Here is a 27,269-nt window from a genome sequence, read left to right as displayed (position 1 = left end):
AGTCTCACAATGGAGACGTTACTGGTCTCCACTTGAGAAAGTCCATGAACAATGGGAGGACAGTGCTACAGTGCTACCATGCATGTTTTATTTGGGGGCCACACCTGGCAATGCTCAGGGTTTACTTCTATCTCTGTGCTCAGGGATCACTCAGGAAGGCATTGCTGAGGATTGAACCTGGCAAGGACATTACCCACAATACCGTCACTCTGGCCCCAGACTTCTAATTTAAAATTACATTCACGGAACTCAAGATTTCTTTAAATAGGGGCTGGAGTGATAGCAGAGCAGGTAGGGTGTTTCCCTTGCACACAGCCAACCTGGGTTCGATTCCCAGCATCTCATATGGTACCCGAGCACCGCCAGGAATAACTAACTCCTGAGTGCAGAGACAGGAGTAACCCCTGTGCATTGCCGAGTGTGACCCAAAAAGAAAAAAAAAATAGAGTTCCTTAAATAATTCAGGCACCTCTGTTTTTACAGGTATTTAGTTGACCAGTTTTGCTCTCAATGTCACACATTCCCATGTCAAGAGGTTCAAGTTTTGTTGGTGCTTCAGTGAAAATTAGTTTGGGGTGACTATATATATATATATATATATGTGTGTGTGTGTGTGTGTGTGTATGTGTGTGTGTGTGTATGTGTGTGTGTGAGTGTGTGTGTGTGTGTGCATGTATGTGTGTTTATGTACATATATATATTTAACCTTGTATAGTCTCCTTGGGTAACGCAAATATTTGGTGCCTATCACATTGGGATCCCCCATCTTCCAGTATATGGGCGTTACATCCACCAACTGCCCCCAGCGCCATGTAATCCCATCAACGACCAAGACCCAGAGACTATAAAACCCTGTTCCCAGAAGAGAACAGTGCAGAGTCTCCTGCCTCCATGCCTGGCTGTCCTCACCGAGGCCCCTTGGAGGAGGGTGGGTTAAGTTTCCCTCCCCACCCCGAGCAGAGCCCCAGCAGCTGAAGACCTCCAGTTTTTGCCACAGCCATGCTTAAGACCACTCTCCACACGTTTGGACGAGCCTCATGCATGAAGGAACTGGCAGAGGAACCCAGGTGTGCGGGACTCCAGGCCTGCTCGGATTGGGACTGGAGCCTCCTCCACCCAGATCCCCCATCTCCCAGTATGTAGGCATTACACCCACCAACTGCCCCCGGCACCATGTAATCCCATCAACAGCCTAGACCCAGAGACTATAAAACCCTGCCCCCGGAAACGTGCAGCATCATATTATCTAGTTCTTACTCTGGAGAACCTGGCAGGCTACCAAAAGTATCCTGCCCACAAGACAGAGTATGGCAAACTCCTCGTGGCATATTCAATATGCCAAAAACCAGTAACAATGATGGGTCTCATTCCCCTGACCCTGAAAGAGCCTCGAATGTGGCACTTTTTAAAATCTCAGGGCTAGGACGAAGGAGACATTACTGGGGCCTGCTCTAGGCAATCGATGAACAACAGGAGGACGGTGATACACATTGGGATAATGTTCGTATGTTCCTCCTGAACAGTTGGATCAGTGAGAAAGTGAGTGCTCTGGCTCTTAACACTTACCTGTTCATCACATGTGGAAGGTGAGGGACTGGGAAGAATTGTGGAAAGGAGCATCTGCTTAGAATGCTTTGCTCTCCAAGTCAGTCCAGTTGCTACAAATGGTCTTAAAACCCAACCACCTTGGTCCCGTTGTTTGACGATGAATATGGCTGTATCCATGCCACTCCTCATGGCTCCCACTCCTTACCCTCTGCTGAAGCCTCCCCTTTTCAGAGCATTTGGTGGGCTTTTACCCTTTCCCTCCCAGCGAGTGCATTATGCAGCCTCTCCCTGTCTGCGAGTGACTGGATGGCTCTCTGGCGGTCTCTGGCGGTCAAAAGTATAAACTGCTTCTAAAAGGAATAGCCAAATGCTTCAGCTCCATTAAAGTTCAGAACAAACATTTGAAGGAGTGTGCTAAAAAGTTCCTAGTAAAACTAAGTCTGATGCTTACTTCCGACAGCAGCTCAGAAAGACTTTCTTATCATTCATATGTGAAATGGAGTAGTATATTAGAGTGAGTTATCCATATATTATATAAACCTATTCTCCCTCTCAAACTTAACAATTCACTCTTTTTTCTAATGTATCTCACCTGCACGGCAGAGCCTGGCAAGCTACCCATGACGTATTCGATATGCCAAACACAGTAACAAGTCTCATGATGGAGACGTTTCTGGGCCCGCTCGAGCAAATCGATGAACAACGGGAGGCCCGTGACCGTGACCGTGATGTTCTAAGATAATTCCCAAGATACGTCTTAGAGCATATGAGCATATGTAATTGTGCCCTATGATTAAGAACTTTTCTTATATTGAACATTAAACTTATTTGCTTGTTTAATTTTGAGCCATACCTGGCAATATTCAAGGGCTTACTCCCGGCTCTGTGCTCAGGGATCACTCCTGGCAGGACTCACGGGACCATGTAGAGTGCCAGGGATTGAATCCAGGTTAACTACATGCAAGGCACATGCCCTACCCACTACCTCTTGCCTGTGAACATTAAACTTTTTAATAATCTTGGCTACAATCCTCTATTAGCGACTTGTGTCTTTTTCCTGAAGGTTAATTAGCCGTTCTGAGGTGGTATATCAAACACGGCTGGTCTGTAGGCTTCAAAGGATACGTTTCCATGCTGTGTGTTGCTAGGTACTCAAGGATTCTTTTTGCTTCCTTCCTTTTTATTCTTGGTAGCATGTGTATTACCAGTGACATAAACATCATCCATTAGGCAGTTCATCCTTCCCTAAAGTATTAGTATTCTAAACAATCCTATTACCAAAGCATTATTTTGATACTTTATTAAAAGTCTCACAGCTCTGGCATTGGTATAGGCAGACACAGCTTTACGCAATTAGGATTATAATGGAAGCTTTATTACAATGATATATAACTTGTATCATCCTAATAAAAGTTCCTGTACATAGCAATGCTTTAATAACGTTGTTTCTGTAACAGTGATTTCTTAGTAATGGAGCTTCTCTCATGGCAACTTCATTATTAGGAAATGATTTCAGTAATAGAAATGCAAATAAAGATTTTGAGAGGAGCATTTTATGCACGGCTCCATTACTGACCTGCTATCTTTTCATGCATTACTTCTAATCATTATAAACCTACCATGTAGATTAGAGTTGTGCTTATTACTGTCCTATTACATTTTAGTATTTGTGTCCTTTCAATTATTGAAATTAACTGCCTTTTTAAAATAAAATTCAAGGGTTAAAATCATTTAAATTTTAATTAAATTTTGTTTCCAAAGCTTTAAAAATGTTTCAGGAAACTCTCTCTAATTTTTATTGTATAAGCGATGGAGTGGACCGATAGCATTCTTACTGGAAAATGTGTTGCTTTGGGTGTATAGGCAGACTTCCCAACATATTTGTGAAAATGGAGAGTTTTGCTTATTTATTGATTTTTTGGGCCACACTCAGTGATGCTGAGAGCCTACTGCTGTCTCTGTGCTCAGGGTTTACACCTGGTGGGATCTCTGTATGTGATGCTAGAGATCAAACCTTGGTCATCTGCATGCAAGGCAAGCACCTTACCCATTGTACTATCATTCTGGCCTCGAGAATGTAGAGTTTTAAAGGAATTAGTTTTCAGATTAGCTCCCATAGGCACCATCTCATAAATTCCATCTGCCCGAAAAGGGACTTGTCGCTGTGATTCTCCTTTCCCACCCCCATCTTCTGCCTTTCTCCTACTGTATAAGAAAGCCGGCATACCCATCCCCTCCTTTACCACGTTACCCTGCTCCATCAGGGCACCAAATGATAGGAGCAATTTGGTATACCATTTTATTTAATCCACTGCTTTCTCCACTCCCCCTTCCTTCTTAAGCCCCAATCCATTTAACTTTTTTATATTATTGTGGTAGATTGGTTTACAATAGTGTTCACATTTTGGGGCTGGAGCTATAGCACAGCGGGTAGGGTGTTTGCCTTGCATGCGGCCGACCCGGATTCAATTCTCAGCATCCCATATGGTCCCCCCCCCACCCCGAGTACCGCCAGGAGAAATAATTCCTGAGTGCAGAGCCAGGAGTAACTCCTGTGCGTCGCCAGGTGTTACCCAAAAAGCAAAAAAAAAAAAAAAATAGTGTTCACATTCTTGTTTTTGCCTTACAAAATTACTACACTGCCACCACCACAGAAGTGCTGAAACCCTCCACTGCTGTCTTTATGTCCACTTTAGTTCATTACCACCTCCTCTCAAGACACTCCCCAAACACACTTGGTGACTTCAGCTGTGTTTTCTGAGTCCAAGGGAGTGTCTATTTTCATTGTTAAGTTCTTTCTTTTCTTTCTTAATAAACCACATATAAGTAAAATCAACCAGCTTTTTTTTTGTTTTTGTCTTTCCCTACTCTAATTTCACTTAACACAACACCCTCTAGTACGACCCAAGTTGTAGCAAATGTCAAGAATTCATCTTTGCTTATGGCATATTTAAGAGGCAGAATATAAAAATAAATAAATAAATAAATAAATTTAAAAAAAGAGGCAAAATATATAGGACATTGACTGGGGTGATATAATATACCAGGAGGTAGAGTGTTTGCCTAGCACACGGCTGATGTAGGTCAAATCTCCTGAGTAACACTGGATATGGCCCAAGCCAAAGGAAAAAAGGAAGTATATGACAGAGGTTAAATACCTCAGATTTGGGGCCAGAAAAATCTCTTTGTGGATTCATGATCTGCAACGGTCTAGCTAATCAGCATTGAAGAGATCATTTAAACTCAAATTCTAACAAAAAACTGTGCTACTTAATACCTTACTTAATTATAGTACCTTATTTTCTGCATCTTAAGAGGAGAATAATAATAATAGAAGATATCACAAGACTTACATGAATTCATATACATATAAGTAAGTTATGACCTATAGATCCTACTAAATGATAAATTAGCTGATGAGTTCTCAAAACTATTAATCCTTGGAACCTGAGTTAGTATAGAGGTGCTTGCCTTTGCATGTCCTGGTTCAGTTCCCAGAATCACATATGATTACACATATGGTCTCCCCCAGACACCTCCAGGGTCTCCTCTGAGCACACAGCCAGGAGTCACTGCCCCTGATCACCACCAGATGTGACCCGCAAAAGCCCCAAATAGAAATCTAGTTTTAAGTTTGTTCATTTATAGTTTTATTATGTATTTTTGATCCATTGAATATTACCAATAATTATAACTGCAATTCAAACATATAAATTAATGCTTAGAGCCAAATGGTGACAGAATATTTTAGAAAACAAGCTCCTTTTTCTATATTTTCTTGTTTATGATCAAGATTGGCTGGAGCGATAGCACAGCAGTAGGGCGTTTGCCTTGTGCATGGCCAGCCCAGCCGAGCCGGGTTCGATTCCTCCGCCCCTCTCAGAGAGCCCGGCAAGCTACCGAGAGTATTTCGTCTGCAGGGCAAAGCCTGGCAAGCTACCCGTGACATTTTTGATATGCCAAACACAGTAACAAGTCTCACAGTGGAGATGTTACTAGGCCCGCTCGAGCAAATTGATGAACAACGGGAGGATTGTGCTACAGTGCAGTTCTACATGGTCAAGATAAAACTTTTAACCATAGAACATTTAGGATAAAAGTCTTCGAGGTGGGCAGAATGAAATATAAATTCAAGGGAAAAATATAAAATATCCAATTCTTCATAATATATTTAAAACGAGGAGGCATTGGGGGCTGGAGCAATAGCACAGTGGGTAGCACGTTTGCCTTGCATGCAGCCAATCTGGGTTCGGTCCCCAGCATCCCACCGCCAGGAGTAATTCCTGAGTGCAGAGCCAGGAGTAATTCCTGTGCATCGCCACATGTGACCCAAAAAAAGAAAAAAAAAATGTGGAGGCATCACAGTACTGACATTTGTTTTCAGTTGAGAACTTTTAAGAGATTATTATAATAGGGTTATATTAAATTGTATGTGTATGTAGAATCATATGTACAAATTATATGTATATGCAAAATGGTGTGCAATTGTCAATATTTATAATGCACAAAAAATTGCTCCTTGTAACATGCAATGAGTATGTTAGAGGTCAACTTATGCCTAGGGGCATGTAGATATATATTTAGATATGTGAACATAAGTTTTTAAATGTATTTTTGGTTGGTTTTGGTTTGGGGGCCACACCCAATGGTGTCAGGGCTCATTCCTGGTACTCTACAGAGATCATTCCTGGCGGGGCTGGGGGATTGTGTGTGACACAAGTCGCTTTATCCACTATACTACTGCACCAACCCACGTTTTTAAATTTAGGTAGGTGTGAGCAAAACAGTTCTAAGACTTTGAAATAAAACACAGAATTCATAGGGGTAATGCTATCAGTGATTTAAAAAGATGTTTCAAACCACCTTAAGTTATGTTTTCTAAATATTTGGTATTGGAATACTTGTCAAGCTGGGAAGCTAAAGAAAGATCTAGAATTCTGAGGTTCCTCAGGCAGAAATTTCCTTAGACTCTGGGCACTATCTCAACTGCCTACCAAGACTTTTGTGAGAAGGTGGGAGGATAGTAAACCCCAGCACTACCTGGAGGGTTAGCAGAGCCTGGGAGAGAGCCTCTGAGGGGTCTGGGTTTGTCCTTGACTTGCTCATGGCCATCTGCCTCTGAAAGTGGATCCTGCCCTGGGGCAGCACATAGGAGGATTTGTGCTCCTATGGGTGCTCTGACACAGGCTTGAGACGCAATTTCACTTCTTGCTGCAAAAGACAGCTCTTTCTTCTGCCAGCAGAGACCTGGATGAATGTACCAACAAGCCTCTTTAGAGGAAAAATTGCTAGAAATAGACTATGGTCCATATTAAAGTATGTGTTGAAAAAAATATCCTTGCTTTATTTTTATTACTGATTTTATGTGTATCAGTTTGCCATGCACAATTTTTGGGTTTGTTTTATTTCATGCCATGCCTCCAGTTGAAAGTTTGGATACCTTTTTTTTTCCTGGGCAGATTTCATGTCAGCAGAGCCATAGCTGTAACTATAGTGAATATAGCATTTTCTGTGCCAGCTTTTTACACTTAACATTATTTTCCAGACCCTTACTAAGGAAAGTGGGGCATTTTAGAAGAGTGATATGATAACCGTACTGTAAAAATATTTATAAAACCTGGTGAAGAATCCAAAGAGAACATGATGTCCCATTAATGTGATTTGTTATGACCTACTTGAAGTGGCCCTTTGGGACTAAGGTACAAGCTTGTCATAAACCCCTGTGAGATAATGCAGGCCTACTCAGAAAGCACACAGCATAGGCTACTATTTCTGAAAAGTTACTAGCCCTGGGACTAGAGCGATAGCACTGCAGGTAGGGCATTTGCCTTGAATGTGGTTGACCTGGGTTCGATTCCTCCACCCCTCTTGGAGAATCCGGCAAGCTACCAAGAGTATCTCACCCGCACGGCAAAGCCTGGCAACTCCCCGTGGCATATTCGATATCCCAAAAACAGTAACAACAAGTCTTACAATTTGTTGTGAGATGTTACTGGTTCCCACTCCAGCAAATCGATGAACAACAGGAGGACAATGCTACAGCGCTACAGTGCTACTAGCACTGGTCCAGCCAGTCTGGGAAAGCACCAGGAACACAATGTGTTTATGAGTCTTAGAGTCTCCCAGGCCCACCCTGAGCCCTTTCCCTCTGCATACCCCTCTGCATCATGTTGGTAACTTCCAAGGGTCGGGCGCTATGGTCAAGTCAAACGTGGCACAAGGCCTTAGCTCTAGGCCAAGAGTCTTGATAGACTCTGTGTGATTCTTGTGTCTGTGGGAACAACTTCTAACATTAAGACTGTACTACTTACAGCAGTGAAGGACTAGTTAAACAGTTTGCATTGGTGGCAATATAAATTTATTTAATCTTCTTGGAAAGAATGAAATTGACCTTTCAGGGAAAGGGCTAGAAACGTATTACAGTGGGCAGATGCTTGCCTTGGTTGTGGCCAACCTGGGACTGACTCTGATCCCAAGTTGGCACCACATGTGGTCTTCGAGCACTGCCAAGAATGATCCCTTATCAGAGAGTCACACATTGTCCACTCCCCCACGCCAAGAGAAATATAATAGATAAAATTTTATAGGTCATATTCACAGTCACGGTCCTCCCGTTGTTCATCGATTTGCTCGAGCGGGCCCAGTAGCATCTCCATCATGAGACTTGTTGTTACTGTGTTTGGCATATCGAATACATCACGGGTAGCTTGCCAGGCTCTGCCGTGCGGGCGAGATACTCTCAGTAGCTTGCCAGGCTCTCCGAGAGGGGCGGAGGAATCGAACTTGGGTCGGCCATGTTGGCCGCTTGTAAGGCAAACGCCCTACCGCTGTGCTATCTCTCCAGCCCTACAGGTCATATTATTACCTAACAATTTTCATTATTAGATGAATAATAACAGATTTTAAAAGGTTTATTACATCTTTAAGAATTTTCTTCATTGGGTTGAATTGAGAGTTCTTTCAAAGAGTTTTCTTAAAGATAACACTGGGAAGTCAGCTTCTAGGGATAAAAGAAATTTTGCATCATCAAAGTTGGGAATGAGGAAGAAATTACATAATAGCTACAAACTGGGCTACTCTCATTAGAATTTACTTTGATAGTATCTAAAGAGAAGCATTCTGGTATTTTAAAAACTATGATGAAGATCCATGTTTTCCTTTTGCCTTACAATTTTACTTGACACCTTTGTAAAAAATAATTATACCAACAGATTGCTATTTATTTTGTGTTGCTCAAGAAAAACATTTTTGTGTGTTAGTTGCCAGACATTAATATTTGGTTATCAATAAATTAAAACATTTTTGAAAAATGTTCTTGAAAAATCCTTTAATTTTCTGACTGAATTGCTGATTCACCACTATATTAATGTAACTAAACTCTAAACCGTGACTGCTTAGTGAGTTGCTCCAAAATAGACTGAAGAATTGTCACCATTATATAATGTAGTGAGGGAGGTAGGAAAGGAGGATTAATGCTTGACAAACAGCTCCCAGTTGTTTACTTTTATAACAAAAATAGGATCAATGTAATGCCTGAAAATCGTTTCATGCTGCAGTTCTGTGTTTACTCCATGGCCTTGTCTGTGGTAGGGAGAAAGTAATTTCCTTTCTGGATCTGGACATGAGTCCCTTGTCATCCAAATGCCATGACCTTGGCCAAGCTATTCTCCAAGCAAATGTCTGTGAAGTGGGTGAGGTTGAAAAAAGGTTCTCTCTGATACCGCCACCCTCCCCCCCATCCCCAAAGCGGGGATTTTACAAGAGAAAAAGAGAAATCAAGAGTATCCTTTACTTATGAACAGGCTGTCAGGTATTTTTTTAAATGGTTATTTCCTCAAGAATAAAACATTTTAATAAAACATGGACACGGAGTATAACAAGGCTTTAAACAGAAACTTAGAGTCTTTTTGTCTTCATTTAAATCTGTTTTACTTTTCTTTTTGTGATGCTATATAAAATCTCATCAATATACAAAATCATTCTGAGCCTCAGATTTTCTCATTTTCTCTGGATGAGAGCTTTGATTAGCTTTTTTACAAGTTCTTCATTAGTAATTGGCTTGCTTTTTTGTTTTTGTTTTTGGCTGTTGTCTCTAATAAGTTTATGTTCCATCAAAGAAATTCTTTGAGGCTGGTCTGAAATCTGCTACTCAGTGTTATGTTACAAAATATGACAATTTAATAATCCTTATAAAATGCACACAACAATGCCATTAGGATTATACGTTTGGTTCTTCTTTTTGATGCTGGTGGCTGGGGTAAGGTTTCTCGGTCTTGCCATCATGCCTGACCTAGTTGTGCAGCCATTCCTGTTTAATTAATAGACATTTACATAAGCTCTTTTCCCCCCAGCAAGCTTTATAATGGTCCTGTTGGTTATCTTCTTTCACTCTGTGAAGTATCAGCAGTGCTATTTCCATTTTGCATATCAAAATACAGAGAGATTAAATTATGTACGACAAATTGATAACTGAATAACTTTGGGAACTCGGAGTTCTGGCATATTAATGGTGTTGCTTAAAGCAACAACCCATATAGACTCTATAAATATATTCACACTCCGCTCTGTAATCCAGGAGTTGGAGTTGGGACTGTCAGCAGTCACCAGGAGGGAGGCCTTTGTAGATAGATACAGGGGTAGGAGAATTATTTTCTCGGCTTCCTCTGGAGCCTTGAAAGGAATTTTTTTCCCTCTCCTGAGCAGAGAAGTTAGTCTGAGAACAATTGCTCTGATGTCTCTAATTTTTAATAAAAAGTCTGGAAATCCTGATGGCTTCTGTACAGCATGCAGATTTGGGGTGGGTGGGGGTGGATATAGAACTACTCTCCCAAACACCATTAGAACTTTATTTCTAATTAACTGGCCACAGAGTGTTAACAGATGAAGCCATCAGCAAAGCCCGGCCACACTGCCTATCCAAGAAATGAGGACACATTTGCTGATCTTCTGGACAGTTGGGCAAGGCTTTCATCTATTTCCCATGTATTTTCCCTTTAAATATTCCTACGTTTCTACTTATATCGTTACATACTTAGAAAGTGATGTGGGAAACGGTACCCAATATTTCTCTCCTCCCATCCCATTATTTCCCTTCTTACTGCGGCGCTTCCAGGGAGTATTGCTCCCACTGGGTTTCAATTCTGTGTCTTCTGTGGTTGTTGGTTACTTCCAGAGAGTACTTGGGAGCTTACCAGGATTGCCTGAACCCTTTACCACCACCACTGAAGCAAAACAAAAATACACGTGTGTTTTGTTTTCAAAATCAACCATTCTTGGGGCTGTAACAATAGCACAGCAGGTAGGGCATTTGCCTTGCATGCAGCGGACCCAGGTTTGATTCCCAGCATCCCATACCGTTGCCTGACCACCGCCAGGAGTAATTCTTGCGTGCATGAGCCAGGAGTAACCCTGTGCATCGCAGGGTGTGACCCAAAAAGCAAAATCAACCATTCTTCTCATTGTACCATTAAAGATGGAGAGTCTGATTCAGGCTTGAGGGCATGTGGGGGAGGAGTGGAGGTGTGTTGTTAATTCGGTTGCTGGGTACTTGCTATCATATGCAAAGCAGGCACCGGATCCCCTGGGCTATCTCCCCAGCTTCCAGAGGGTATTGTTTGGTTTCTTTTAAGTTAAAAATCATTAGACTTTATTTTATCTTTTCCAAACCAGTATTTTAGATACTTAAAACCATGATATTGAATTAAGATTTTAGGATAAGCTGCATAGGTGATACGTGTTTATGGGAGACTTAAGATTTGTTTCTATCTTGAAATTCTTGTCTAGGGTGTCCTGTAATTGTCAAGAAATGCTGTCTCTGTTTTGTGTGAAGAAGAGAGTATGTTTCTATTCTTTTCTTCTCAAATTAGTACTGGAAGCCACTGATGTACTTTGTATACGAATACTCCACCTTATGGAATAGGCCAGGTGAGCCAATAACAATTGATTGTGGCACAATAGGATATCCGTGTCTATGCAAGAATTGCACAAGTATTTGTTGAGTGCCTACTAGGTGAAAAGCACGGCTGGATGCAGAGATAGAAAGAGTAATTGGACTCAACGTCTCCCCTCAAGAATTTGCCGGCTAGTAGAGTAAGAGTTCTGTAAACAGTCCATTATCTATTAAGCAAGGGGTTCAGTGGGAGCATCTGATGTCTGGCTGGAATACAAGAAAGCTGAGATCAGCTCGTTCTTCAAGCCCGTCCTCTCTCGCAAACTCATACTTCTCTCTTTCCTGCCCCTCAAATCTTTCTAAATAAGTTTCAGCAAAAACCTTGCTTCACTCACACACACACACACACACACACACACACACACACACACACACAGAAGAGAGAGAAAGTGCTGAAATCTGTAAGAGAGAATGGGCATTAAGTAGTGAGCTGATGAGGAAGGGTGTTCAGGAAGAAAGAACTGAAAGTACAAAGGTCTGGAGGTAATGAAAAAAAGGTGTATTCTGCAAAGAACAAAAGAACAACAACAACAAAAAGGAACAAGTTATAACACACTGACCCTGGCATGTACCACCAGTGGATCCCACTTAAATGTGGTTTATTTAACACGAGTGGCAGCACCGGTGTCAATGAATTAATTGTAAATAACATATAGATACATATAAATTTCTTCTTTTCTAATTCTGAATAGAATCCATTAACATAACAAATCAAGAAATAACAAAGAAGAAATATTACACATTTAATGATCTAATATTACATTTTTATGTCTAAGTTAACACAAGTAAAGCTTAAATATGAATAATAATCTGGAATTTAAAATATTTTAAATAATGCAACAACTTCTCTGAGAGGAGGGATTATGTTATATGTCACTGTGCAGTTAACATTTCACCTATGCATGGATGACAACATGGTTGAATGAATGAAAGAAAAACATTAGCATCCTCAAATAATACTAAAGAGCTAATACAGGATCCAGAGTCCAGTGGATAGGGCGCTTGCCTTGCATACAGCCAACCTGGGTTTGTTCCGCAGCACTCCTTATGGTTCCCTGAGCCCACTAGGATTGATTCCTAAGCTCAGGGCCAGAAGTAAACCCTGAACACAGCCAAATATGTCCCCAAAACAAAACAAACAGACGAACTAATACAGATGAACAGGAAAACTTATAAAACTTCACTTTCACGTGGCATGAACCTCAGCTCTATTTTATTTCTCAACAGCAAATTAAATCCTTTAGCAAATCTTTTGACTCTACATTCAGAATTAACCTCATGCCTAACTTGACTCCCCTACTTTTCCCCTGTTCCCTTCTAAGCAACAGGCAGAAGAATATCCTGAAGTAAATTTCTTGGAGGGTTGCACTTTAATACTGGACTTCAAAGAGTTATTTTATTTAAGATTTATCTGTGGGTCACAGTTACATAACTTATAAACACGCGCTTAAGAGTGAGGTCTGGGGCTGGAGCAATAGCACGGCAGGTAGGGCATTTGCCTTGCACGCAGCCGACCCAGGTTCGATTCCGAGCATCCCATATGGTTCCACAGCACTGCAAGAAGTAATTCCTGAGTGTAAAGCCAGGAGTAACTCTTGTGCATCGCCAGGTGTGACCCCCCCACAAGAAAAAAAGAGCGAGGGCCAACAGAAACAGCTTATATTAGACTCTCAACTTTAGATATCAAAAATGTTTGGTTTGGGGGCTGGAGAGATAGGACAGCAGGTAGGGCATTTGCCTTGCACACAGCCGACCCGGGTTCAATTCTCAGCATCCCATATGGTCCCCCAAGCACACCAGGAGTAATTCCTGAGTGCATGAGCCAGGAGTAACCCCTGTGCATCGCCGGGTGTGACCCAAAAAAGCAAAAAACAAAAAATAAATTTAAAATTTTTGGTTAAAAATACAAATAGATGCTGGAGAGATAGTACAGTGGGTAGGACACTTGCCTAACATGTGTCTGACCCATATGTCCCCTGAGCACAGCCAGGAGTGATCTCTGAGCATGGAGACATAGGTTATTCCTGAGGACAGCCAGGTGTGTCCTGTATCCAGGGCACTAAGACAAAAGTATTAAATAAATATGTTAACTATATTTTTAAATAGAAGAAAAGGGGCTGACAGATAGGTTATGTGGTAGAACACCTGCCAGGAAAGTGTGAGATCCCAGGTTGGATATCACATGGCCCCTGAGCACCACCAGGTGTGGATCTGATGCCCCTGAGCACCACTAGGCCACGCATTGCTAAGAGTGGCCACAAGCTCCCCAGCACTGCAGGGCATGACCCCTGTAATAAATAGAATGACCAGAGAAGAAGTACAATGCGTAGGGCATTTGCCTTGCTTGCAGCCTACCCAGGGTTCCATCCCCAACATCCCATCTGATCCCCCCAACAGAAGTGTTTCCTGAGTCCAGAGCCAGGAGTAACCCCTGAGCATCACCAGGTGTGGCCCCAAAGCAAAAAATAAATAAAGAAATAAAAGGAAATACTAAAACTGTGAAACAGAAAGAAGAGACTATAAAAATGATCAGGCTCAATTAATAAATGATAAAATAGAATTTTTAGACAGGAAAGTATGTAATAATAAAGCTTAGACTAAGAAGCAAGGTTGTTTTTTTGAAAAGTACTGATAAACTTAAAATAAATTTGAAGAAATTGTATACTTATAGCAAAAAAATAAGAGAAAGATGCCAATTTTAATAGGTCAGGAAATGCAAGTAGCAAGGCCAATAAACTCATATCTAATAGAGGTGTGGTCGTATTTGCTTGAGTTTGGGGGGGTAAAGTTAACTATGTTAAATAACTCTGAGCTTTATCTGTGAATTTTTTTACTTAAAAAGTGTGTTGATAACTATTAGAAGTTAGATAACATGTAATACTCAAACCAATAAAAACAGAAAATATGAGAAAAGAATTTGTCTTGATCAAAAATAATAGCAGAGGAAAAATGAAAAAAATTGAAAACATAATTAAAAACAAAATTTTAAAAGGCTCAGAGAGATAGAACAGAGGATAGGGTGCTTGCCTTGCATGTGACTGAGCCAATTCGATGCTTGGCACTATATATGTTCCCCTGGTCACTGACAGGAATGGTCCCTGAGTGCAAAGCCAGGAGTAAGCCCTGAGCACTGCTGAGTAGGGCCCACAAACAAACTCTTTTAACCAGCCTGGAGAGACAGCTCCAAGTGCTAAGTGCATGATTTGCATACATGAGGCACAGAGGTGGTCCCTGTTACCTTGTGGTACCCTAGCACCATCAAGAGTGACCCCCAAGCAGAAGGAGCCCCTGAGAACCACCAAATTTCTTGGAGGGGTGCACTTTAATACTGGATTTCAAGAGTTATGGGGTGATCCCCAGACCAATAAATGGATAAAGGTACAGTAAATCTAAAATAAGATGGAAGAAATGAAATCAAAGTTATCTAATCACAAAGTCCATAAAAGAACTAAACACTCCATATAATTAAGATATTATACAGGTATCACTGTATCACTATATCACTGTCATCTTGTTGTTTATCGATTTCCTCGAGCAGACACCAGTAACGTCTCCTTCAACCTAGCCCTGAGATTTTAGCAAGTGCCACATTTGAGGCCCTTTCAGGGTCAGGGGAATGAGACCCATCATTGGGTTTTGGCATATCAAATACACCATGGGGAGTTTGCCAGACTCTGCTATGTGGGCAGGATACTCTGGGTATCCTGCCGGGTTCTACAAGAGTAAGAACTAGATAATAAGAGGTCACAGGGCTGCATTCATTTCTGGGAGCTGGGTTTTAGTCTCTGGGTCTTGGCCGTTGATGGGATATACAGGTTTAGTCATTTCATTTTTTCATTTCATCATCCTGTTAATCGTCGATTGCCTCGAGCAGGCCCCAGTAACGTCTCTTTCATCCTAGCCCTGAGATTATATTCACGGCTCTTTAGGAGAATGAGACCCATCATTGTTACTGGTATTTGGCATATTTGGTAGGCCACGGGGAGTTTGCCAGACTCTGCCCTGTGGGCAGGCTACATTCGGATAGCCTGCAAGTTTGTCCTGAGGTAATAAGATGTCGCACGGCCGCGAATGCGGCCGCGCGGTTCCGGGATCTGGATTTTATAGTCTCTGAGTCTTGGCCGCTGATGGGATTACACGGCGCCAGGGGGCCAGGTGGTTGGTGTGACCCCCGCCTACTGGAATTTGGAGGATCTGGGTGGAAGATGCTCGACCTCACAGGTTTAGTCAAAAAATGCAAATCCCATGCATATGCTTTTTTAGAAAATATCTGAAACGTTTGAATACGAGAAAAAGATTGAAAGTTAAATAATCTTTAAATGTTTTATTAGAGTTGCAGCCAGGAGACCCACTCCTGGTGTCCTCCAGGCTCCACCCGCTGCCCTGGAAGTGCTGGGTCGGGCCTTGTGGTGCTGAGGATGAACTCAGGACCTTTCACATACCAGGCCTGTGTTCTGCCACTTAGTCACATCTAGGCCCTGAAAACCAAAGAATGCAAATAGATAGAAAGTTGGAGTGGCTCTCTTAATACTGGATAGAAGTCTTTTTTGGCAGATAGCATAATCAGCTGTAAATATGATCACTTTAATTAAAAGTTTACTTTTCAGGGAGATACACTTTTGTTCCTTTCCTTTTCTTTTCTAAATTTCTTTTCTTTTTGTTTTGTTTTGTTTAGGAGACACATCTGGCTGTGCTCAGGGCTTACTCCTAGCTCAGAGATCACTCCTGGTGGGCTCAGGGAATCATATGGGGCCCCAGAGATGGGTCCCAGGTCAGACATATGCAAGGCAAGCACATGCAATCCACTGTACTGCCTCTCTGGACCCTAGGTACTTCTGTGCTTCCAAATGAGAGAGCTTCAGCATACAAAAATCAAAATCTAAAAAACTGCGGGTGAAATAGACAAATTCATTCACATAGGGACAATTTGATCTTCTCTTTGAAATTGATAGAACAAGCAATGCAGGATACAGAAGATACAAACAGTGAAAATAAATATTGACCTCCTTACAAAAGAAGAGTGATATATCTGACATGGAAGATTGCAGATACTTTAGGCAATCTTTTTAAGAATCTATGGAACAGTGAGAAATTAAGAACAAAACAAATACAATATATATATATATCTATATATATGTATATGGACATAATATCGATAGATGCAAAAGCTATTAAACGGTGCAAAAATACTTACAGAAGATCAACAAAAGCCATATGGAACCTAGTGATAGCTCATGCCAAAGGTCATGCCTTGTAAGCGTGCAGCCTCAAGTCGAATGCCCAGTGCCATTCCATGCTCAGCTGAATCCCATCAGCACTGTTACTTGGAGTTCCAGATGCTCCAGCAAAATTTGCTATTTCCAGCACACCACTACTGAGTGTGTGTGAGCTTCAGGCATTGCAACAACAACAAAAGGGTGGAGGGAGGACACAGGAATAAATAAAACTAAAACCAAAAGGCATACGTCAGGACCTAGTGGAAAGTTACATTCAGTAGATGTTGGTTCAGTTAAGGAAAAGCAACAGACGCCCTACCGAGGCCACGAGTTGTCCCCCAGGAGTGGCTCTCCAGCATGGCCGTAGCGCCAGAGGCACACAGACCTAATCTAGAGCCCAGCAGCTTGCGGCAGAAATATGAATGGACTATGTGTTAAACTATGGCACCATGCCTCTCCGGAAGGGGAAAGGGTGTCTGTCTTTCCACCTTTTTCCCTTCCAGCAGCATGGTGGCCACCGTGTCAGAGCTTATTGGAAAGCCAGGTATAAGCCGGCGGCAACTGGGCAACTGCAGCCTCATGGCATAGGGAACGGAACTGGCTCGTCCTTCACGCCCTACCGAGGCCACAAGTTGGCCCCCACGAGCGGCTCTCTGGCACGGCCATGGCACCATACACACAGAAACTAATCTCGTAATTATCCAGCACTTGGCAGAAAAACCTCCAGACTTAATTAGTAAAATATAAGAAATCCAAAATCGCACAGCCGCAATCGCGGCCACGCAACATCATATGGTTTTCATAACCAGTAATAGAAAACAAATTATTTCACAATGCCTTTCCAGCAGTTATGATTGTTGGAGGGAAATTCCAAACAATAATGGTACATCTCTTGTCAAAATAATGAATGTAATCAAAGTAGAGAGAGAGTTAAATAGAAATCATCAGCCTCACAGGCATAGGGAGGGGTGCGGTGGGGGGGTATATTGGGGTTCTTAGTTGTGAAAAATGAGTACTGATGAAGGGAAGGGTGTTTGATCATTGTAAGACCAATACTTAAACCTGAAATCTTTGTAACTTTTCTCACAGTGATTCAATAAATAAATTTAACAAAACAAAAAAAAATACATTACAGCATTATAGAAATCTATAGCCAAACTGAAGAACTGTTTTGGAGTTTGTTTTAGGCTACAGTCTAATTTTGTTATCTTGCTGAAATGTAAAATTATGGAGACTTTGTACTATTTTGTATTTCATGGATTATGATAATATTTTGTTAAATGATATATAGTTATACCAAAATGTTACTAGAAGATAAATCATGCCAAAAAAAAAAAGGAATTGCAGCAGGAAGCTAATGCACATGTGTGTATTTTAAAGTATGAAAGGAAATTCACCAGTGATTTCGTCTGAGTCAGAGTTTGAGATTAGCCTGCCATTATTCCTTATTTTTTTTCTGTATTTTCTAAAGTCTCTCTAAGTGTGTCTCTAATACTTTTATAAAAATACGTGTTTTCAAGTTTTAAAAATACAGATTTTTGAAAAGGTGAACATAAGACCTAAACCAGAGACTCTTTCACATGATTTCTGGTCAGTAGAGACCATTGCAGTAGAAGGCTTTGGAGGTGCTTTGCTTCTTAAAATGGGGCAAATCTTTAAACATAATCTCTTAGGATCTCTTCTCCAAAGTATCATAATCTCTTAAAATCTCTTCTCCAAAGTGTCAGTAATAAAGCTCCCCACAGAGTTTTTGGGCTAGGTAACCTGTACAAAGATGCTAGTACGGTGGCTTAAACTATAAATGCTCACTAGTAATTTCCCACTGCTTGAGAGAGTAGGCAGAGGAAGGCATCCCTAACCATTTCTAGGAAGCATGTGGAGTTGGAGGCAAATTTGATCAATCTGGAATATGAAACTGGGTGAAAGTTTAGTATGGGAAATTTTATTTGTGCCCTCCGAGACAGCCAAGAAAATTAAGGAATGAACCAAGCAACTCATCATATTTATTAGATGTAAGAATGAAGGTGCAGTATTATCATTTCCTTGTGATAGTCATATCTTCGAGTTCTGAAACCAATTCACAGTATTCATGTCAGACTTATTTTATGAGACATTTAACCATTGCTAAATTAAATTTCATAAGAGAATGTGCCTCTATAACTCCTCTGGAGTTACAGAGATAGAAATCTGACCCATCATTTCTATTTTCACAGAAAACCATTTAACAGAACTTTGTTCCAGTAGAAGTGTTTATTGAGTTGTAAGCCTAACACAGTTCATTGGCTGCATACATTTCCACACTGACATTTTTTCTCAGTGCAGATTTGCATCAGTTCATTAGTACTGACAGCAGATGGTAGCACTTTCACACAAATTTACCTTCTGAATTAATCTGAGAAATGTCACTAAAAAGAGCCTGACAGTTTTGATGTTCTTCCATTTCTGAAAATGCGGTGTTAAATAAATAAGTGTAGGGTTTGGGATTTTTTGGAACTTCAACACATAATTCCTAAAACAACTAAAGAAGGCGTTCATCTCTGATTTTGGCTTTCTGGAGGAAAAAGTAGAAAAATGCAGATAATATTTCCTGATAGCATAATCCTTAGGAAAAAAATTAAAAATTAAAAAAATTAAAAACCTCCACTATGATAAAGTGACTTTTGGAGAATATTGTCCAGAATTTTTGTCTACACTGATAAAAATGTCTCATTGTTTATAAATTCCCTACCTTACTTTGAACGCAGATTTTTTTTTGCTTTGAATTGATGAATATGAATGGAAAAAAATAGTATTATTTCAGGTCTTAGAGCTCACTTTGACTTCTCTTGCTTCTGCAGCATTAAGATATCCATGATATTAGCCACAGTTTTCACTTACAGATGCTTTGCCTTTCATTAGGGTAAGTCTTTATAAAATTATCATAAAGAAGACAAGTTTGCTAGTTGAATGAATGAGAGATGACATAAATTCTAATCACATTAGGGAAATTTTCTGGTTTTCCACATGATATAGTCATTATTATATTCTCAACGGCTTAAGGCCTTATGTTAAGTTTTCTTATATATTTCAAAAACATAGAATCATTTTTGAGTATTAAAATCACGGTCACGGTCCTCCCGTTGTTCATCAATTTGCTTGAGCGTGCCCAGTAACGTCTCCTTCATGAGGCTTGTTGTTACTGTGTTTGGCATATTCAGTACGTCACGGGTAGCTTGCCAGGCTTGACTTTTAATCTATATTTGAAAAATTAACTTGTTTAATTTATCATAGTTAGGAGAAGCTGACATATTTCAGAAAGTATTGGATAGTACCATAAAGGATAAAGGTTCCCCCAGCTTATTTGGCTTAATGTCCCCTTTTCAGGAAAAAAAATCTTTTAGGGTAGTTGAGCACCCTCATGGAAATATACTTTTATTTAAGCAAATGAACAGAAGCACCTAGTCCCCTAGTTGCAGTTGAAGCTACTATAACCCCCCAGCCCTCCTGATTCAGTCTAGCACCCCCACCCCCAGTAAAACCTACTTTGGAAAATACTGACAGAGAATTTGACCTTGTAACTAGTCATGGTTGCTTAAGACACAGAGGTGAGTAGCCGTATTAACAATATAATTAAAGGATTTAACAAGAAAGAACTTCTTGGTTCTAAATATGCTTTAACAGACATGAACATTCTAGCAGTACCAACATAAGTTCATACTGCCTTAATTTAACTTATGTGTAGCAAATTTGTTCAATAAGTTTTCATTCCCACTTCATACTGCTCTTGTCATGTATATTACCTCTCTAGATGCTATAAACCCAATAAATTTTGCTTATACAGACGTCATCTGCTATCCAAAGGTAGAACATTAGAGCCAGAGAGAAAGTCCACTGGATAAGCCGCTTGCCTTGCATATAGCTGACCTAAGTTCAATCCCCAGTTCTACCCAAAGCCCCACCAGTAGTGATCCCTGAGCACAGAATCAGAAGTAAACTCCAAGCACAACCAGGTGTAGAGCCCCAACACCACCCACAAATAAAAACAGAAACAAAAGTAGAACATTCCTTTTGGTATGATATGGTAGATTATTTGGGGGGACTAGAAGTGAAGGAAGAAAAAGTACTTCAATTTACTATTTGCCATTTATAATACCTCTCCCCTAACCCCCATGAATTTGAGTCCATCCTACAGGCTTGTTTTATTTGGTGCACACCATATTCTACTATCTTCTTGGCCTATCCCAGACTTTTAGTAGTCTTATGAACCATCTATTCTACCTTTGCATGAAGCATGGGTATCTAAATTATTTAAAGTATTGGAATATTTAAAGCTGGAGAAGCTTCTCTGGGAGATCAGTGTGAAAGTAGCCTGTACAGTCTGGGATGCCACAGGGAGAGTGAATCTTGCAGAGTAGTGGACTCTGCACAGCTAAGCTGAATCCCTGCATGTGAGGGTTTCCAATTTTGCGCGTCTAGATTCCATTTGATTAGAGCAGATAGCATAGTATCACATTAAAATATTTAGTTGCGTCTCTTTAGACTTTCCATTGGTGCATGTATGAGCTAAAATGAGCATAGGCTAAATTAAACTTTTAAAATCTGAACCCTCTCTCTATACAGTCATTTTGTTAACTCAAGATAATTCTAACTTTTTTTTCCTCTTTGCATTTCCTCTGCACATTTTCCACGCTTATATCTCTTTAGGGTCTTTTGCCTCCCACACTCTTTTTTTTTTTTTTTATTCTTTTTATTTATTTATTTATTTATTGAATCACTGTGGGAAAGGTTACAAAGCTTTCAGGTTTATGTCTCAGTCATGCAAATATCAAACACATTTCCCTTTACCAATACTTATTTTTTACCATGAAGAACCCCAATAAAACCCCACCCCCCACCCCTCCCCGTCCCTGTGTGCCTCCCACACTCTTTCTCTGCCTTCTGCATGATGTTGATCATTTTCTAAACCTTATTAATCATATCTCTGTTTAAGGAGCACATCTTCGGTCAGGCCTTTCTTTTCACCAAATCTTAATTGTCACTGCAGTGCCTCCAGAATCAAGGTCCCTGTTTTACTTCACTCATCGCATTTTTATTATTTGGATTATCTCATTTTTCATCTGCTCTGTGTTTCCAGGGGATTGTAAATTCCATGAGATCCAGGACTTTGTCTTGATCGTAGGAAGAGATACAGTGAGCTCTAATCTGTTGCTGGAGTTACATGTGGAGTGATCCATCCATATGCATTGCATAAATACGTATTAGTTGAAGGCAGAATTGAGTTAGACAGTGGGACTTACAAGAAACCTGGCAAGCCAGGCTTGGCCCCAGGTCTGTGATGGAGAGAGGGGGAAAGCAGAGGAAGGGAGTCCAGGCTCTGGCTGTGAGAATCAGCCTTGTGTGGAGTCAGGGAAGTGGTACAAGCCACAGAGTGTATGAATGTATGTTTCGCATGCATGTGTTCAGTTCCCAGTATTGCACGGTGCCCCCCAACCCCAAGTACCACTACGAATAGCCATTGTGGCCCCTGAGCACCATCATGAGTGGCCTCTGGAAGGAAAAATAAACCCGGATTATCGGCAGAGGCTTATATAGGTTGTGTCCACAGAAGCCCACTCTAGCCTCCAGCAGTGGTTCACTCGGCCCTCACTGTGCATCCACCCACATGTTCACCCCCAGTGTCACTAGTAGAGGGGAACTGTCCCTTTTATTTCTTGTGTATGTCCATCTGCATATTGAGGTGGACATGTACGTGGCGACTCTGGAGAATGGGAGCAGCAGGGATATCCACACCTGACATCGCATGGGCAGCTCTTCTCCATGAGCTAACCCCTCACCAGGGTCCAGCCAACAGGCTCACACTATTTTCTTGCTGTCAATCTATCTGTAATCTGTACCAACATTTAAATTTGGGTAAGTAAAGGCCCTCCCATTGATCATCGATTTGCTCAAGCGGGCCCAGTAACGTCTCCATTGGAGACTTTGTTGTTACTGTGTTTGGCATATCGAATACGTCACGGGTGGCTTGCCAGGCTCTGCCGTGTGGGCAAGATACTCTTGGTAGCTTGCCGGGCTCTCCGAGAGGGGTGGAGGAATCGAAATCGGGTCGGCGTCAAAAATTTGGGTATGAATTACATTAAAATCTCTATTTGGGCAGTACTCCTACATTCACACTTGATTTAAAAAAAAAAATCTCTGTTTGGGAACCAGAAAGAGAGAGAAGGGGGGATCAGGCTCTTCTTGCCCCTTTTTATTTTATTTCACAGGGTGGTTGGAGGACTAAATAGAGAGCCCGGCAAGCTACCGAGAGTATCTCACCCACACGGCAAAGCCTGGCAAGCTCCCCTTGACGTATTCGCTATGCCAAACACAGTAACAACAAAGTCTCACAATGGAGACGTTACTGGGCCTGCTCGAGAAAATCGATGAACAATGGGAGGACAGTGACAGTGATACCCGACAGTACTGAGGATTCACTCCTGGCTCAGATATCACTCCTAGTAGCGCTTAGGAGACCATTGGGGTGTCAGGGATCAAAACAGGGCCCGCTACATGCAAAGCAAGCATCCTACCCACTGTTACTGTCTCTCTGGCCCTGAGCCCCTCCCCATTCCTGACCAGACACCACACGCCCAAACACCAGTGCACGGGCCCAGAATGGTGACATATGTGAATGTCACCGTGGCTTAGACAACAGTAGTAGGTGGTTAATCTTCAGTAGAAACAATGACAATTGTTCACATGTGGCTAGAATTCTGCATAAATCTCTCACTCCAGCAAAACCTTCTAGGGCTCCCCATTGCTTGCCAGAGACACGCATATGCCTAACCTGGCAGTAGTTTGACCTGGCTCCACTGCCCCATCTTCTGTAAAGACAGCGGGGTCCCAACCATGGGGCTTCTCACCAGGAGAAACAGCCCCATGGGCTCAGGAGGCTTACACGAAGAGAAAAAGGCCCTTTCCCCGCTGGAGAAACCCGTGTGCTCTCTCCAAAGATCTCGCATTCTCTTCCCTCACATTTCTCTTAAAGAAATTTCTCTAGGTAATAGTATTTTATTTCACAGGGTCGTTGGGGGACTAAATTGAAAAACAGAGACAAGAAAAACAATGGAAATCCTTCACACCAGCCCCGCCCACAGACGCACCTTCCACTCCCTAACATGCACCCGCCCCCTGGTTGCAGTCAGTTCTGAACCGCTTGTTCACAAATGTATTGTTTTTGGGGTTTTTTTTTTTTTGAGTCATGCACGTGGCCAACCCGGGTTTGATTGCTCTGTCCCTCTCAGAGAGCCCGTCAAGCTACTAGAGTATCCTGCCCAGACTGCAAAGCCTGGCAAGCTCCCCATGCCGTATTCAATATGCCAAAAACAGTAACAACAAGTCTCACAATGGAGATGTTACTGGTGCCCGCTTGAGCAAGTCAGTGAACAACGGGAGGACAGTGCAGTGCAGTGCTACTATGATTTACAATACTGATAATGATAAGGGTTCACATATACAGCGGTCAGCACCGCCTCCCTCAGAGTGTTCCCTTCTCTCCACCACTGTCTCAGGGGCCCCCCTCCCCCTCACTGCCCTCCCTGCATTCACAAAAATTATGTTGAACAAAAAAGGAGGAGGAGGAGGACACTGAGAGATAGTGCAAAGGACTGGAGCACATGTCTTGCATATATGAGGTTCTAACACCATGTATGATGTTTGGGAACCCCTAAACATCATTGGAACCAAACAGTACCACTTCTCCATTTGGGTCCAATATGCTGGAAGTGACCCCTGGTTCCCCTGAGCATTATTTGGGAGGTGATTTCCCACTGATCCCCAAAGAGTTGATGAAATGCATTGGCTCCATGGTCCCGTTTGAAGGGCATCCTGAGGGAGACCAGAAGGCTGATAACAGACCAATGAGCAATACAAGGTGATGAAGAGAGGGCACTACTGTCATTCATCTCTGGTTAGGCTGTGTGAACAAATCCCAATGTGCACCAGCCTGGAGTTGACTGTACCAAGTGATCGATTTCCAGCTCCTCTCAGCATCTTCTCTTGTTTGGGTCATACCTCTTAATCAAAACTGAAGTCAAAATGTAGCTTCAAAACCTAGAATTTTAAATAAAATTTATAATTTTTGTTTTATTTTAAAGGAGTAAGTCAGGGGTCAGAGCATTAGTACAGCAGTAAGGTACTTGCCTTACACATGACCAACCTGGGTCCGATCTCTAGAACCCCATTTAGTTCCCTGAACCTCACCAGAGTGATTATAAGAAAATAAAAAACCAACTCTGAATGCAGAGCCAGGAGCAGGCTCTGAGCACCGCTGGGTGTGGCGTCAAGATAATAAAATAAAAGAGTAAATCAAACTTCTGTGTATTAAGTTTTTCAAAATAACTCACTGGCAATTCTGACCCAACCCTGATTCTTACAGGAACACCCAATACTCGGGCAACCATTTTTTGTACTTCATCCCTGCAAGACGAATGAATTCATGATGCCCGTGTTAAAGAATTCCCGGAAAATCAATAGGTAAGAAACACCATCAAGATACATTGACTTTTACTCTTGTTCTAAAAGTGTAAATCTTTTTTGTGACTCTAAAAACTAAGCTAAAAAAAGAAATATTGTTTGTAATAATAAGAATGGCTAACGTTTATTGATTTTTTTGCTATGTGCTCAGCCCTGTGCTAAGTATTTTAGATATATTAAGGTGTTGGGTTTTCTCACACCCCTATGAGCTAAGTACCGGTCTTTAACCCAGTTTATAGAAGAAGACTCTAAGGCAGAGGGAGCGTCAGTGACTCCACCAGGGTCAACTGTTAGATGGTTTAACTGGGAATTGAACTCAGACTTTCTTGCCTCAGACCCACCATGCACATTACCAGCACACTGTGTTCTCAACAAAGGCTGTCAATTTTAAATTTGAAAATTGAAATTAGAGTTATCAAGGGTGATCAAGGCTGGTTTTTCTGGCTTTTTTCCCTCCTTAGCGAGGGATTCCCCAGTCTCTTCAGACAATGTGCCCTCATCACACAGTGATACTGGCATCTAAATATGCTTGATTCCAAGTGGTGGGCATACAGGATGCAGCAACTGCCTGGTTTCTCATTGTACCAGTGACGTCTCCCATCCATCCCATCTATACAAAAGCTTTAGCATTGCCTGTATTTCTCTTTTCCCCAGCAATGTCAACTACATCACATCATGGCTGAGCATCGTGGGGCCAGTCGTGGGGCTCAGTCTACCTCTGAGTTATGTGGGAGCCGCCCCTCAGGATGAATGAAATGGTGATGCACAAGGTAAAAAGCGAAGTAGGCATTGGATATTTTCCTGTTACAAGATATCACAGTATCTCTGAAGCACTTGGATGTTGCTCTTATGGGTCCCACCATATATGAATTTTGCTTTCTCCTTTAATAGGTTCAACGCTGTCTTTTGGCTTTGTTTGATTTTCCAGCCAACCAGTGCCCAATCAATTAGGAGGCATTTCCTTTGCTGTAATAACGCACACACCATAAAACTGGATTTGTGTGTGTGTGGTGGTGGGCAGGCACGGGGTGGTATGTTTTGTTCTGATTTGGTTTTGACTAACCAAGCTGAAGGATTGAACATGGTAATGCAAGATTGCCTGGGGGCAGTAGTGCTGAGCTACATCTTGCAGTGCTCTGGGGACTATGTAGTCCAGAATCAAACTTTGGTCCTGGCACACACGAGGCACGGACCCCTGAACACTGCAGTGCCCAGCACATCCTCCCCAGCACGCGACTGGATGGTTTTATTTTAGAACTTACATTCTTAAATAGTCTTGATTGGTCAGTTAACCGCTTCTCTTCTCTTGTTTTGTTTCTTTTTGTTCTGTAGATTCTTCTACTGAGCCCAGGGATCTTCGAAACTCCAGCATGAAAAACACCAAGACTTTACCTGGTCTGCCCTGGCTAACTAGGACCAAAGCCTCTACAATATTTCAACTCTCCAAGATTGCGACATAGATTTTTTGTTTCCCCTTGAAGCAAATGTCTGCTGCAACTGATATACTGTATGTTTGGAAGAAATGCCTCAAAGACACAAATATAATTTTTGCTATAAATAACTGAAAATGAGTCTAACTCAATGATAGAGACACTGACATCATCAGGGTGCTTCCGGGTCATTCTTTTCTGGGCCAAGCACTTCACATCTCATTTTCTGATATGCAGGTTGGTAGAGAAATGAATTTGTGGATTCATTTTAATATAAGATGGATGAAAATTAAAATATAGGATTTACATGTCCCCAGAAGCAATGTCATCAAACACGATCTTGCTTAAGTTACTCTACCACAGTCATACCCAGGGACAATGGATTAGTCTGTGTCACTCCAAAAGCACATGCTTGTGCATGTGTGTGTAGGTAAAGAAAAAAGACAATATTTTATTATTTATGAGATCATGTTCTTTCACAAGCAAAATATTGTTTTTATTTTTTCTTTTGTTTGTTTCTGTTTGTGGGTCACATCCAGCTGTGGTTAAAGCTTATTCCTGGCTCTGTACTCACGGATCACTCCTGGTGGTGCTCAGGGGACCATATATGTAGTACTGAGGATCAAATCATTG

The 27,269-nt window shown here is 41.5% G+C and overlaps 1 protein-coding gene across 2 annotated transcripts in view; it reads left to right on the top strand.

Moving 5' to 3' along the window:
• ATG10 (autophagy related 10) overlaps positions 1–26,984 on the top strand; it is a 307,540-nt gene extending 280,556 nt beyond the window's left edge. The window contains exons 7-9 of one of the 2 annotated variants that reach the window (XM_056112566.1): positions 25,109–25,206; positions 25,861–25,976; positions 26,539–26,984. In XM_056112566.1, the coding sequence (XP_055968541.1) occupies positions 25,109–25,206; positions 25,861–25,960 (198 nt within the window). In that variant the 3' untranslated portion in view covers positions 25,961–25,976; positions 26,539–26,984. The remainder of the gene's footprint in view (positions 1–25,108; positions 25,207–25,860; positions 25,977–26,538) is intronic. The other variant, XM_056112567.1, reaches the window with a different exon arrangement.
• The last annotated feature ends 285 nt before the right edge of the window (positions 26,985–27,269 follow it).

The sequence above is a fragment of the Sorex fumeus genome, unplaced genomic scaffold, assembly GCF_029834395.1.
Source record: "Sorex fumeus unplaced genomic scaffold, SorFum_2.1 ptg000018l, whole genome shotgun sequence".
In the NCBI taxonomy this organism is placed as follows: Eukaryota; Metazoa; Chordata; class Mammalia; order Eulipotyphla; family Soricidae; genus Sorex; species Sorex fumeus.
Note: the sequence above shows the minus strand (reverse complement) of the source record. Positions and strands in the feature narration are given on the sequence as shown.